General features: G+C 37.7%; 1 protein-coding gene across 6 annotated transcripts in view; it reads right to left on the minus strand.

Moving 5' to 3' along the window:
* bahcc1b (BAH domain and coiled-coil containing 1b) overlaps nt 1–13947 on the minus strand; it is a 194720-nt gene that overhangs the window by 70199 nt on the left and 110574 nt on the right. For all 6 annotated transcript variants that reach the window (XM_073918670.1, XM_073918668.1, XM_073918669.1 and 3 more), the window contains one exon: nt 4202–4378. In XM_073918670.1, the coding sequence (XP_073774771.1) occupies nt 4202–4378 (177 nt within the window). The remainder of the gene's footprint in view (nt 1–4201; nt 4379–13947) is intronic.

The following is a 13947-nucleotide window of genomic DNA, read 5'->3' on the forward strand; positions in this document are numbered from 1 at the left end:
GTTAATTGTAATCTATTCAAACATGACAATTATAATCATACTGAGTGCTAGGGACAGCAAATATATACTGAAGAATGTATCAATACAGAACTATAAGACTGGAACTGCATTGTACGATGTGTTTTTGTGTATTATGTGTGACATGCTGCAACCAAATTGCCTTCAGGAAATGAATAAAGACTGACTGAAACCAACTAGCTGATTTCAATTGATCATACTTTATAGCACATGCTCATTTTGAGGCTTGACCTTAGTATCAGTTGCATAGAAAAGAGCAGCGTTATCTTGTATCTACTAAACAACTCTCAACGGGAGAAAAAAGAAAACAGGTTTTGAATAATTTGAGCGTAACTGTTTGAGTCCAGTCCATATCTTATGTTTTCTGTTTGTAAAACACACAAACCTTTTGCTGATCTGTCTGCCTTAAGGCGGTTGGGTGTTCAGTTATCTGGTTATCAGTTAGGTTGAGCCAGCATGTCTCATCACTGGCTTATTTCTGTGATATGACTATAAACACACACATTCTCTAAAACACACGCACACCTGACCGGGAGAGATAAAGGAGGCACTAAAAAGTGGTGCCCGACCACAAACTGTTCATAGCCAAAAGAGGAGCCAAGGGGCCAAAAAGCAGAGAAGACACACACACACACACACACACACACACACACACACACACACACACACACACTGACAGGGTCCGGAAGCCAGCACCTCCCTGTGGTGATGCTTCTAACCATCGGCATCTCTCAGTTAAAACCGCATTCGCGTACCCACACAGATGCACACCCCCTATGTGAGTGTCGGTTGTCTGAGCAGGAAGTAGGCCGTTGCTGTTGGGTTTAACCGTAAGGGTCACAAGACCCCTGGGTCGGGAAAGGAAACCCCCATATCAGCCCCCAAAAAACAGTGAACATCTAACAGTCGACCATCCTTACTTCCCTATAAAATCCCATCACAATGACGCTCATTTCCTTCCCCCTATTCGTTTTGCTTTTAAGGTAATTTACTAAATTGCCGACAGACATTACAGCAGCATCCTCATAAAGTTAATGAATATTAATTAACAATTTGCAGGACCGCACAGGAGATCCAATCAACGGACGCTTTTCTCTCCTGTCCTCCGCCTTTCACCCCCCCGGCCTAATGGGTCAGGTGGGGCGTCACATCATCGGTAGCTGGACCGTCTCCAGGGGAACGGGGCCGGGGTAATTGCATGGTTCGTTTTGATGACATGCTTTTTATGCAAATGAAGGAGGGAGCGCAGGGACGCGGCTGGGGGGGAAACGGAGCCATCCAATCAGCAGCTTTGAGGGGCTAAGCACAATTAAAGACTGATTCGGATAATGAGCTCTTATCATCACGATGGGGCCGTTCGCATCATTATAGACACATTCTGTTATTAATATTATTGTTATTAGCTCTATTATTATTATTTTTATAGTGATAATCAGAAGCATCATCATTACAGCTAGGATGATTATTATTGTAGAGTTATTGATGGTTTATATAAAGCTCCGTGCGCTGCAGAATAAGCACTAGGTCGGTGCTTGATTTTCTCTCTCTCTCTCTCCCTCTAACTCTCTCGTTCTGTCTCGCACGCGCAGATTTGTTCAGTCATTCAGTTACAGTAGCGCTGGGTGCCAGCAGTAACACCACTGTGTTCGCTGCCAACCACAATTACTGTTCCATTCTGCCAGCTGCCAAGAGCTCCGCAGATACAGAGCAGTTAACCCGCACTGATACACACACACACACACACACACACACACACACACACACACATACACTTGTACACGGTTGTACACAGATCTGTGAAAATACCAATAGCAAGTGCTCAGCTGTGCATGCTATTTAAAAAGAACAAGCATGTGCATGCTAACACAAATAGACACTACACTCACACACACACACTCAAGCGTAAACATTTATATAAAAATCTATAAACATTTAAAAGAACATATTGCACATTATGGGCATTCTATATTTAAATATAAGCAGACAGAGTGCACATAAGACACATTTAAGCGTGTGTATAAAAATAAAATATGAAGACGACGGTGAACTAATACAGAAAAGCATGCTGGTGATATACAAGTGAGTTCTTGTTTGTGTATTAGAATGTATTGGCTTATGAATGATAAACAGAACAATAGAGAGACAGAAATACAGAATGGTATTACGATATAACGATAGATAAATGAACTAATAGAATGCTTAAAATAACAGATAGAACAATACAGACAGAAGAATCTATAGAACCATACACTGTAAAACCCAACAATCAACTTTATCAAATAAAATGAGTGTAGTTAACTCAAAATTGACTGAAAGTTAAGTCTACTCATTTGAAAAGAGTTTTGACCTCAGTGTTGAAGGTAATGATTTAATTAAATACCTTATTATTTTAACTTAAATGGAGTAAGTTCACAGTACTCATATAGATTAGCTTTTTAACTCCAATGGTTTGCTGCAAACGGTTTCCTCAAACAGTTGTAATTGCCTTTATTTACTGGGTTAGTAATCAGTTGGTTCGAGTTCTCTTCATTTATTGGACTTTACTGTGCTCAAATTGCTTCATTTACTCAGTTGAATTAAGTTTACAGTACTTATTAGGATTAGTTTTTGAACTTAAATGGTTTGTTGCAATTGGTTTCTTCAAATGGTTTGAGTTACCTTAACTTATTGGGATTTACAGTGTAAATAGAATGATTGATAAATGGAACTAAGCCTGAAAGATTGCAAGACATACAGACATGGATTACAGATGGAATAATAGAATAACCAATAATCACCAGTAATTAATTTAATAATTAGAAATTCTAATAATAAGAAAATTTTGAACTGCTTTAATGCACTCCATTATACACCCTCAGAAAAAAATGTACACTGTGGTTTCTCAAGGAACAGTTTGGTACCTTTGTAAAATGGGAGCTTATATACAGGTAAAATCAAAATTATAAAACCCCCTTTGCATTTTTTTTCTTTTTCAATGTTTCCCAAATGGTGTTTAACAAAGCAAGTAAATTTTCACAGTATGTCTGATAATATTTTTTCTTCTGGAGAAAGTGCTATTTGTTTTATTTCGACTAGAATAAAAGCAGTTTTTAATTTTTTTTATAAATATTTTAAGGTAAAAATTATTAGCTCCTTTCAGCTAGATTTTTTTTTCAATAGTCTACAGAACAAACAAACTATAATTATACAATAACTTGCCTAATTATCCTATCCTGCATAGTTAACCTAATTAACCTAGTTAAGTCTTTAAATATCACTTTAAGCTGTGTAGAAGTGTCTTGAAATATATCTATTAAAATATTATTTACTGTCATCATGGCAAAGATAAAATAAATCAGTTATTAGAAATGAGTTATTAAAACTATTATGTTTAGAAATGTGTTGAAAAAATCTTCTCTCTGTTAAACAGAAATTAGGGAAAAATAAACAGTGGAGCTAATAATTTAGAGGGTTCAAAAATTCTAACTTCAACTGTAGTACAAAAAAAAAACTTATAATACTGAAACTAAAACTAAAACATTGTTTAAAAATGTATTTGATGTTTTATATTTAGTGAAAATAAATTGACACATTTCGCATAAAGCAAAATGCCTTTAAATAGTTCTTGAAAGAACACATTTGACACTGTTAAGGTACAAAGTGTCTTGTCACTGTGGTGGTACCTTCATGGAGCAGATGTGTACCTTTGATAAAAGTACAATATTATATCTGCAGGTTTTAAAAACCAGTCACATTTTGGTTTCCCATGGTACAAATCATGTCCTTAAAGGTACAAACTGCAATGGTACAAATTTGTTTCTTTGTCTTAAGGTACAATTCTGTTCCATAAAAAGGTATCGCCCCAGTGAAAAGGCTTTGTACCTTCTTTGGTACAAGATTGTACCACTTTGTCTGAGAGTGTACAGCACTTATTTGTTTGGATGACAAGTTTACATTTTAAGGCTGGTCTGCAGTGCTTTTCAATGTCAAAATAACTAAGATGACCAGTCAAATATAAGTAGGAAGGATTTGATGTTCACATAAGAAGAATGCAAACTTCACACAGAAATGTCAACTGACCCAGCTGAGGCTCGAACCTGCGACCTTCTTGCTGAGGCAATTGTGCTACCCACTGCACCCCAATGAGATAGAAAAAACACATACACACAAAAAAAAAAATGACAGACAGATGATGATATCTTACCTTCATGTGAGTGGGGGAACCAGATCTGTGACGGGGCTGTAGAGTGAGGTCCAGAGCGATAGGGTGGAGAAGAAGGGGATGATGGGGGTCCGCTGGGGTGGGACGGAGGAGATCCCAGACTGCTGGCCAGAAATGTCCCCATGAATGAGGCAGACGAGTTCCCTATCAGTCCACTGCCTGGAAAAAATACAATTAAAAAACGGTTAACATCTTCAAAATGATACAATTAATTGAATTATAAAAAATTACAATGTGGCCCTCCACTGTTACAACACACAGCCATTCTAAAATACAACAGAAGAAGATTTCATGAAGGTACCAAATTCTGCCTAAAATATTAGTTCTGATTAGGGCTGCATGATATTGGAAAAATTTTACATTGCAATATTTTATAATTCTTTAATTATATATAGCAATATGAATATAATTTCACCAGATGACTTGGAAAGAATTGATCATTTTAGATTGATTTGGGTGATACAGCAGGGAACTGCATTTGCATAAAATCTAATAAACAATACAAGCATAGATAAATAGAATAAAGCAAAAGATACAATTGAAATAAACAGTTTTATTGTTTCCGAGTCTAACTGTATTCACATACAGTAATTGAATAAAAAAAATATTAATAATTCAATGATACAATTTCTTATGCATAGGTGCTTTAAAAAACAGTTATAGGCCTCAAAAACACATTTAAAAACTATTACAAACTCAACATTGTGTATGCTGCGATATAACTATTGTGAATGATCACATTGAGATATTGATGCTGAGACGGTATATGTAGTGCAGCCCTCCCTGCAGGCACAGGACGTCACCCCCAACATACCCCAACGTCATGGGGAAGTTGCATTTTGTATTTAAATGAAAATTGGGTTGACGTCAGAACCCAACACCCAACCTAAAATCAAGCAAAAACCAACGTCTAATGATGTTACACCTTGACGTTGTGTAGACGTTACCACTATGACACCTGTCAAGACGTTGGATTTTGGTCACTTTCTAACACAACCTAAAATCAACCAAATATCAACGTAATTTGACTTCATTATTGGACGTCAAAATGAAGTTGTCCTTAGACGCTGGCTAGACATTGAATTTTAGGCACCAGACGTCATGACCTAAATCTAACCTAATATTAACGTCTTATGATGTTATGTGCCTGCTGGCCTAGTTCTGATAGTTCTTAAATAAATACAGGGCAAATGTTAAACAGCAAAACGTTAATAATGAGAGTGGAGGCAATACAGAAAGACAGAAAGTAGGATTAAAAAAAGAGAGTGTGTAGAGCGTAAGTATAAGACAGAGTTCCCATAATGAAGTCCCTGTGATCTCTGAGCTGTAACTTCTCTCACACACACACACACACAATTTGTGACAAGACCTACAAAGGAAACTGGGCTTAATTCACTCTCATTCTTGTAATCATTACCACAGGACTCCAAAAGTTTCTCCTGTCTGTCTGTCCTGACCCAAAATAACACTAAAGGCAAATAAAACACTGCACTAAACCACAGTAAGTACAGAAAAAAAAAACAATAGATGTTTCAAATCAACTCAATGTCCATATATAAAAGCCTAGTCCTGAAGCAAAACCATGTTAAAGACCACTGACCCACATCACCCAAACAAACAGAGAGAGGGTGATGGAATGATAATGAGGAAACCCAGGATCGAAGCGCATCAAAGAGCTGCAACTTTATTCATCCCTGAAGGAAAATGAGAAAGACTTTATACATGCAAGCCAACAAGGGTTAAATCAAATCCATTACACATGCACGGAACACACAAAGCACGCGGACGGTCATTACGTTTCCACACACATCGTCTATCTTTTGTTTTCCTCGACACTGAAGGAAACAAAGCAAATTTGCAACGCTCCAATAAGCTTGATTAACCTATATGCTACCGAGGCACGGCTTTAATAAACTTACGACATAATATAATTTAAAGATAAGGCAGCTCACCGGAGACGATTCGCCGTTTGTGTGATGCAGTACATACACAGCCATCAAATCGCTCTATTAAACAATTTGGGTTTAAGATGACATCTGTACAACGGATTAACAACAACTGAATTCAGTGCAGATGAACACATTGTGTTGTTAGTTTCATCGCATACCGCTGTGGTTTCCTGTGTGTCTCCCCTGACAAAGCCCCTGCCCTCGTGTCCTCTAAAACAACCAACACCACCAATTAAAAAGCGAGGTGAAGGCGAGTGCGGTTTCATTTCCTAAACTGATAAAAGTTAATTAACGTGGGTGAGAGGGATGAGGTTAAGGAAGACGTTTATGGGTGTGAAATTACTAAATGAGTGCTCTCACAAGATAAACAGGGCACCAGGCCACAGCTCAAGCCCCGGGCTGAAAAAAAAAAACAAGTCGAGACCGCTGGAAAAGACCAACGGAATTACAGGTCTGGAAAGACGCTAGGCCGCTGGAGCCGGGATGGATGCTGGGATCGCAGCCGTCAAGACACTTTGTCTCCTCGCACCCACTCACTCGCTTCAGGATGAAAGTAGGCTTTCTGTGCTGGTCTAGGAACAGTTTCCTGCTACATGAAACTGTATAATCGAAGTTGCAGGATTGCCCATATACATTACAGTCGTCTTCTCCTCCCAAATGTCCTTACCACTTTCTATGGGCTGCACTACTGAAATGAAAGGCCTGTGTTCTGCCAGAGTGCAAAAGTCACTGGTTTTCACCAATGCATTATGGGTGTGGTCTCCTAAATTCTAGGGGGGGAAAATCCCTTTTAAATACAGTTGTCAAAGCTTTTTCCTGTTAGTTAAGGCATAAGCCAGACCATAATACAGACTTTTAGAGAAAACAGTTTTATTTAAGTCATACAATGGTTTATGCAAATATTCTTAAAATTGGCATTATTATTTATTTGAGATAATTACATAATTAAACATTTAATAAAATTAATACTTTAATTCATACACAATTTAATTACATATAACACTTAGATTGGGGAAATGAAGGTGGCACAGTGGGTAGCACGATCACCTTACAGCAAGAAGGTCACTGAGTCCAAAGACGTGTGGTATGGGTGAATTAAATAAGCTTAGTTGGCCGTAGTGTGTGAATGCAAGAGTGTATGGGTGTTTCCCAGTGTTGGTTTGCAGCTAAAAGGGCATCCGCTGCATAAAACATATGCTGGATAAGTTGGCGGTTCATTCCGCTGATAAAAAGAGGGACTAAGCTGAAAATGAATGAATGACATATAGGTTTACAGTTTTGTGGGGGGTGATAGGGGCATTGGGGGTGTGGAGTGATGCGACTGCTCAGGCTGACACCGACACAAACACTAGGAGTCATTCATGGTGTTCATTTATTTCGTTTAATGACAGCAGTAAATAACTGAACAATTATTTGAACTGTACAAGCTAAAAATTTACATTTATTTTTAAATATTTTTTAATCTACAAAGTGTGCAGCTTTTGTCACTGCAGTGAATCTTTCTGGGCTTCTGGAAGAACATTTCCAGAGCTTCTTGGTATGGAAAGTGTCTTATTTTTGTGCTAAATGTATTAGTGCACAGTGTTGCGAACGTGGGTTGGTGGTAGGCCATGGGCCATTAGAAGTGTCCTACCTTTTTCCCCTTAGCGGCGCCTCTGACTCTGGCTGCTACATGCAGAAAAGAGAGAGTGCTGCCATCGTCACTACATTGGGAATGTTTAAAGAATTCTGATGTTGACGCGACATCCTAGCCAGCCAAAATTCATGGGTGTTACGTAACGGCAATGTTATCTTATCAAAACAATGTTGTTAGCCAGATGTCAGATGACATTTTGTGAGACTATAAGTACAAAAAAATCCTTTTAAATTAGCTCTTTTCACAAGATTTAAACGACAACTTTAAAAATAAAGCATTAAGGTCTGAGAACTATCGGTCCAGTCAGATGTGGCGTGCACTCTCATTCCCATTCAGCAGAGAGTGGCTGTATGGAACTCCACAATTCGCGACTCAGAGAGCAGAAATTTGTAAACACGAGACCATGAAGAGACAGAAATGACATGCCGTTGTGTAAATATGAAATTATATACGGCTATTTGCTTGTTTATTAAAAGAAGTTGTGATCTGGTGCTGTATAGAAAATAAAATTTACTTGACTTCCACCATAATATAATGGTAGGGCAAACACTGCATTTTTTTTATAGTAAATTCAATGATTTTAGCATATTTACAGTAGTATTTAAAACAAAAACAAAATAATTTAGAGAAGCAAAATATTAGATCTCTGATTAGCAGAGTCAAAATGAATGAAATCAGAGGGGAAAAAAGAGAAACCCGATGCAGACTGAAGACCATACATTAACCTAAATACTCCTGCATTACTCAACTATGCCAGTTACCATGGCCACAGACAGCAAACCGATACTGACTGTCTAATGGACACTAAAGTCAAAAGTGGAAAACACTTCTGAAACTCACAGCAACATCAAATGTTCCGTTCACACAGGACCATCCTGGAGCAAAACAAAATAGTGTTTACAAGGCTCAAAGATAATATTACGAAAGGTTTGGAGAAAGAACTAAGCACTGGATTTGCATCAAAGAGCATGTTCACACTTGTAGTTTGGTTCACTTGGTTTGTTAGTACCAGATCAAAACAAAAACTAATGCATTTAGTCCTGGTTCACTAATCATTCACACTATAATTTAAGGTCAAATCTGAAGATTCACAGCAAAATTGGCTTTTATGACACATTTTGTAAAAGATCCAAAACAATGTTGTGTGCTTACTGAGCTTCATGTCAGAGTGTACGTGTGATGGTCAGTAAAGAACTAATGAAGAAATAATTCTCCCTCATATGCACGTAGACCTATAAAAAGACCAATGCCCATGCTGAACTGCTAAGTGTGGTGTACTGTAGCTCCTACACGCACAGAAATAAAAAGGATACACTGCCTGTCCAAAGAAGTCACCACCTGATATAGCTAAGCAAATAGGTGAGCCGCCCATTGGATAATTGCAGCATGGATGATTATGTTTCAGCTGGTAACAAGTTGTTTAACCCTAAAGAGTAGCTCCTCATTTTTTAAAAACCATGTCAGCATCACATCCTGTAGTCATGGAAGATGTTAATCTGTGTCAGAAGGGTCAAATTATTGGCATGCATCAAGTGGAGTAAACATTTAAGGAGTTTGCTGAACCTACTAAAATTGGGTTTAGAACTGTCCAACGCATTACTAAAATCTGGAAGGATAGTGGGGAACCATTATCTTTGAGGAAGAAATGTGGCAAGAAAAAAATCTTGAATAATCACGATCGGCAATCACTCTAGTGAAAACAAATGGCAAACAGTAGAGCTCTATGTTGTAGCTATGTTCAATAGTGATTATATGAGCATGCATGTGAAAGCCACTTATCAGCAAGGCTACTCATAAAAAAGCTTAAAATTGCTAAGATTGGACTGATGAGCAATGGAAGAAGGTCATGTGGAATCCAGATTTACCTTGCTCCAGAGTGACGGCACATCAGACTAAGAAAAGATTCAGATGAAGTGATGTATCCATCATGCCTAGAGCTTACCAAACAAGCCTGTGGAGACAGTGATGTGATCTTGGGATGCTGCAGTTTGTCAGGCCAAAGGTCAACAATATTATATGGCCAAAGAATTAGGTCAGAGAACATACCAAATGACCAGGTTATTCCATCAATGGGTTTTTCTTTCCTGATAAATTGGGCATCAAAGAGTCCAGACCTTAACCCTATTGAGAATGTTTGATATGTGCTGTTTGAGCAGTGGTCTGACTCTTTGATCAATGATACAAGGTAAGATCTTATATCAGACAGGAGATCTTGCATCAGACGGGAGTCTGGAGGGGAATAAATGTTGTTGTGACATTGCAGAAGAATACTGAAATGATGCCAGAGCAAATGTGAGGCGTAATCAAAATGAAAGTTATCCAACGAAAAGTTTGAGTGACTTTTGTTAACAATGTTTATTTTCACCTTAAAGGATAGAAATTAGTATGTAAGATGTACATATTGTTAATTATACTACAAACAAAGATAGGAAGTAACGAAGTACAAATACTTTGTTACTGTACTTAAGTAGGTTTTTCTGGTATCAGTACTTTACTCCACTACTATTACTCCTAACATTTTTACACAAATATTTGTATTTTCTACTCCTTAGATTTTTAAATCGGGCTCATTACTTTCGTTTTAATGTGTTTAATTGTGGCACAATCTATATTATTTCTTGCCGTTATTAACATGTATTGTACCTTATTCATTAAATTAAATAAACACAATACTCTATGAACAAATATATAAAACAAAAAACAGTTATTAGCTGCAAGAGTGTACAGTTTGCAGACAATAAAGCCCCTTTGGCATAATGCAAAACAAAGTATTTGTAGTCAAACACATTCATTTTGTTTATTTTATAAAAAGAAAAAAAACTTAAATATGTTTTGGATAAAGTGAAGTGTTGAATTTAGGACCTTTATTAGTTATGAATATATAGAACTACAGAATTATGTTTTAGAATATAAGAACTATTATGGCAGCTGTTTTTCTCTTTAACAAGTTAAGTTTTGTGTCCAGGTGATGACACACAGGGCAACTTTTGGAGCAGTGTTGTTGGACAATCTTGCAGAATGATGTTGGCTAGTTTGCAGTTGAAAATACAAAATAAAATAAAGAAATGTGAGGTATTTTGTATAAATGTATACATGATGTGCGGTGTAGTTACCACCGTGAAACTAAAACAAGTAGTAGTAATAAATACTTTTTACTTAATATTTGAGGCCGTACTTCTTTATTTTTACTTTGAGTACAAAAGTGTAGTGAGTACTTCAACTTTTCCCAGAGTATCTGTACTTCAACTTGAGTAAAGGATGCGTGTACTTTTGCCATCTATGACTACAAAAGGCTACCATGTTAAAAGTTGCCTTTGACAAAAAGTTTTGCACCTTTATTTTTGAGAGTGAATGATTAGAGCCTAGGTCATTCATTGCTTATCATTGTCACATCATGTCCAGCTTTTGGCTTCGTTTAGATATCATTGTCTGTTTTGAATACATTTTTGTTCATATTTCAGTAGAGCCAAACAGGAATTTAATTTGAAATGGATTGAGACGCATCTTTTTAATCTCTCTGCCTGCTTGTTTAGTGATTAAAACAGCTAAATTCTGTTCAAAATATGCAGCAAATGGACTAGACTTTCCTCCGAAAGTCGAGACACCCACTGCACCAAACAACACAGAAAGCCCTCGCTCCTTCTCTCCTCTACGCCTTCCACCAACTTCCCTTTAATAAAACGTTTCCTCTTGTTTGCTTTGCTTTATTGACTTTTTTCTCTCTTTTTTTCTCCTCCGTCTCGAGCATGCCGTGGGCCGAGCGTCAGCTGCAAAGGCTGAAATTATTGCCTGCGCCCATCCTACTAACTTCCCCCTCCTTCCAGCACCTCTAATAAACCAGCACTGCAGAAATGAAACGCTGTTGATACATGAACAGAGGGATTGGAGGAAAGGAAAGGATGGCGGGAGGTCTAAAAAAGAAGCATAGCTGCCAAGTGGCGCGTGTGTGTGGCAGGCAGCTCGCTGAACCTGGGGAAGCCCGGTCGGGGTGGAAAAACATCGGCAGAGTCATTACGGTGGGAATACAGTGAGCTATAAAGGATGATGCTGTCTTGTCAGGCGGATCCCCAAAGGGAATGTGTGTTTATTTACGTCTGTGGTGTGAAACGCGGCTGAACGAGAGAGAGTGACTCTTGTGCGAGCGCTTAAGGAAATCGGGTCATGTGCATACTAATCGCCTGATTCCAGGCTCAGAGCGACATTAATCCAATTAAGGAATTAAAAGGAAGAATCCTGAAGAGTGGGAGTCCCGAGTGTGTCTGCCACACACAAACACACACACGCTCACGTAACTGCCAGTTGCACAAGTGCATGTTCAGCCTTGTCATCAAATGAGAGTCCCTCAGCGCTGCCCTTCAGTGGAACAAGCCAGACAGACGGAGAGAGAGAGAGGAGAGACGGAGAGCGTGATGTGAGAAAAAAAAAAAGTCAAGTCAGAGGTTTGGATTATGTGTTACTTGTTTAAGTCGGAGATCCAAATGAAGTGCAATCCATCAGCACACACAACAGCTCGGGGTTCTAATGGGTCTGTGTGTGTACATTACAGCAGCTGTCTCTCCCTCTCTTTCTGTGGGTCTCGCTCTCTTCACAGGAGGATGTTTATGTCTGCTGGTGCTGAGCACTCAGTTCAGCGGAGAGACAGAGATAACACAAGTGCTGCTCCAGTGCAACAGTGGAGAAGAAAATGAAGAAGAAAGAGGAACAGGAACAGACAATGCTGTAAAACATTGTCTTATATTGTTGTCATTAAAAAATGTATGCATATATAATATAGCTGATCTAAAGTATTAATAAAATGGAATCATTTAAATTAAATTAAATTAAATTAAATTAAATTAAATTAAATTAAATTAAATCTTCCACTTTGGTCACGATGTGTAAAATAAAATGAAATACAGTTAATAAAATAAAACAAAGTAAAATTAAATTAAATAAATTTTTTACATTAAATTAAACATTCAACTTTGGTCAAAATATGTAAAATAAAAAATAAAATAAAAAATCTTTACAAATAAGTTAAAGAAACTAATATAAAATAATAAAATTATATTAAATAAAATTAAGTAAAATAAAATTTAATTTAATTTAATTAAACTTTCAACTTTTGTCAAGATATGTAAAACAAAACTAAATAAAATAAAATTTAATTTAATTTTCAACCTTGGTCAAGATTTGTAAAATAAAATAAAATAAAATAAAATGTGTATAAATTAAATAAAACACATTGCAAAATAATACCTGAGGGTGACCTGTGCAAATAGTACAAAAGTATTGCATTAAATAAAGAACATTTAAACAATACACAGAGAGACATGTTAACTCCTTCAGTCCTGTAATTTGTCATAGATGGCAAAGCTCATGCAGGAGGAGGACCATGACAGACTTAATGTTAGGGTTTTTTTTCAGGAGACTGTGTGTGTACAGTATGTGCATGTGTGTGAGTGTGTGTGTGTAGCAGGGGAGTGTGAGACTGTTTACACAGCTGGGTTCCACGCTCTCACACAACCCCACATCTCTCTGTCCCCCAAAACATGTGCCACTCCAGAAACCCCAATATTTTCTCTCTTCACAGTCATAATAAATAGGCTCTGGGAGAAAGGGAGGGAGGGAGTTTGGGCAGGGTCTGTAGACACAGCGCACTTCTCTCATTGCCTGTTTGTTTTGCGTCTCTATGCCATGACTCAGTCAGTTTGGGACCGAGTCGTATGAGAGGATATTTTTGAAGCCGTTTTGGTTTTGGCCCGATTGCTTGTGCGACTGACATGGGAGTATTTAGGGTAATCCACGTGTAAAAGTAGCATTAGTCATTAATCATTTCTGTAGCTAAACACAGAAATGGCAGGGACAGGAAGGATTTAAATGAACATGAAGCTGAATGTAGAAACACCACTGCTGCTGGAGGCCTGTCCCCCAGGTTGAGCTCTAAAATTACATTGGACTTGGATGCTGCTGGAAGAAATAGTTATTTGATAGTTTTGCTCGATGATGAACAGAGAGAAATTTAAGTCGTTCAGTGATAATCTTCCCCTCCACTGAGCTGTTAACTCTTGCGACCAGATCATGGAGTCAGTAAGTTTAATTCAAGAACCAGATCAGTCCAGCTGATTCAACTGGAACAAATGATTCATTCAAAGCATTGGTAC

Source organism: Danio rerio, chromosome 12 (assembly GCF_049306965.1).
Source record: "Danio rerio strain Tuebingen ecotype United States chromosome 12, GRCz12tu, whole genome shotgun sequence".
Lineage (NCBI taxonomy): Eukaryota > Metazoa > Chordata > Actinopteri > Cypriniformes > Danionidae > Danio > Danio rerio.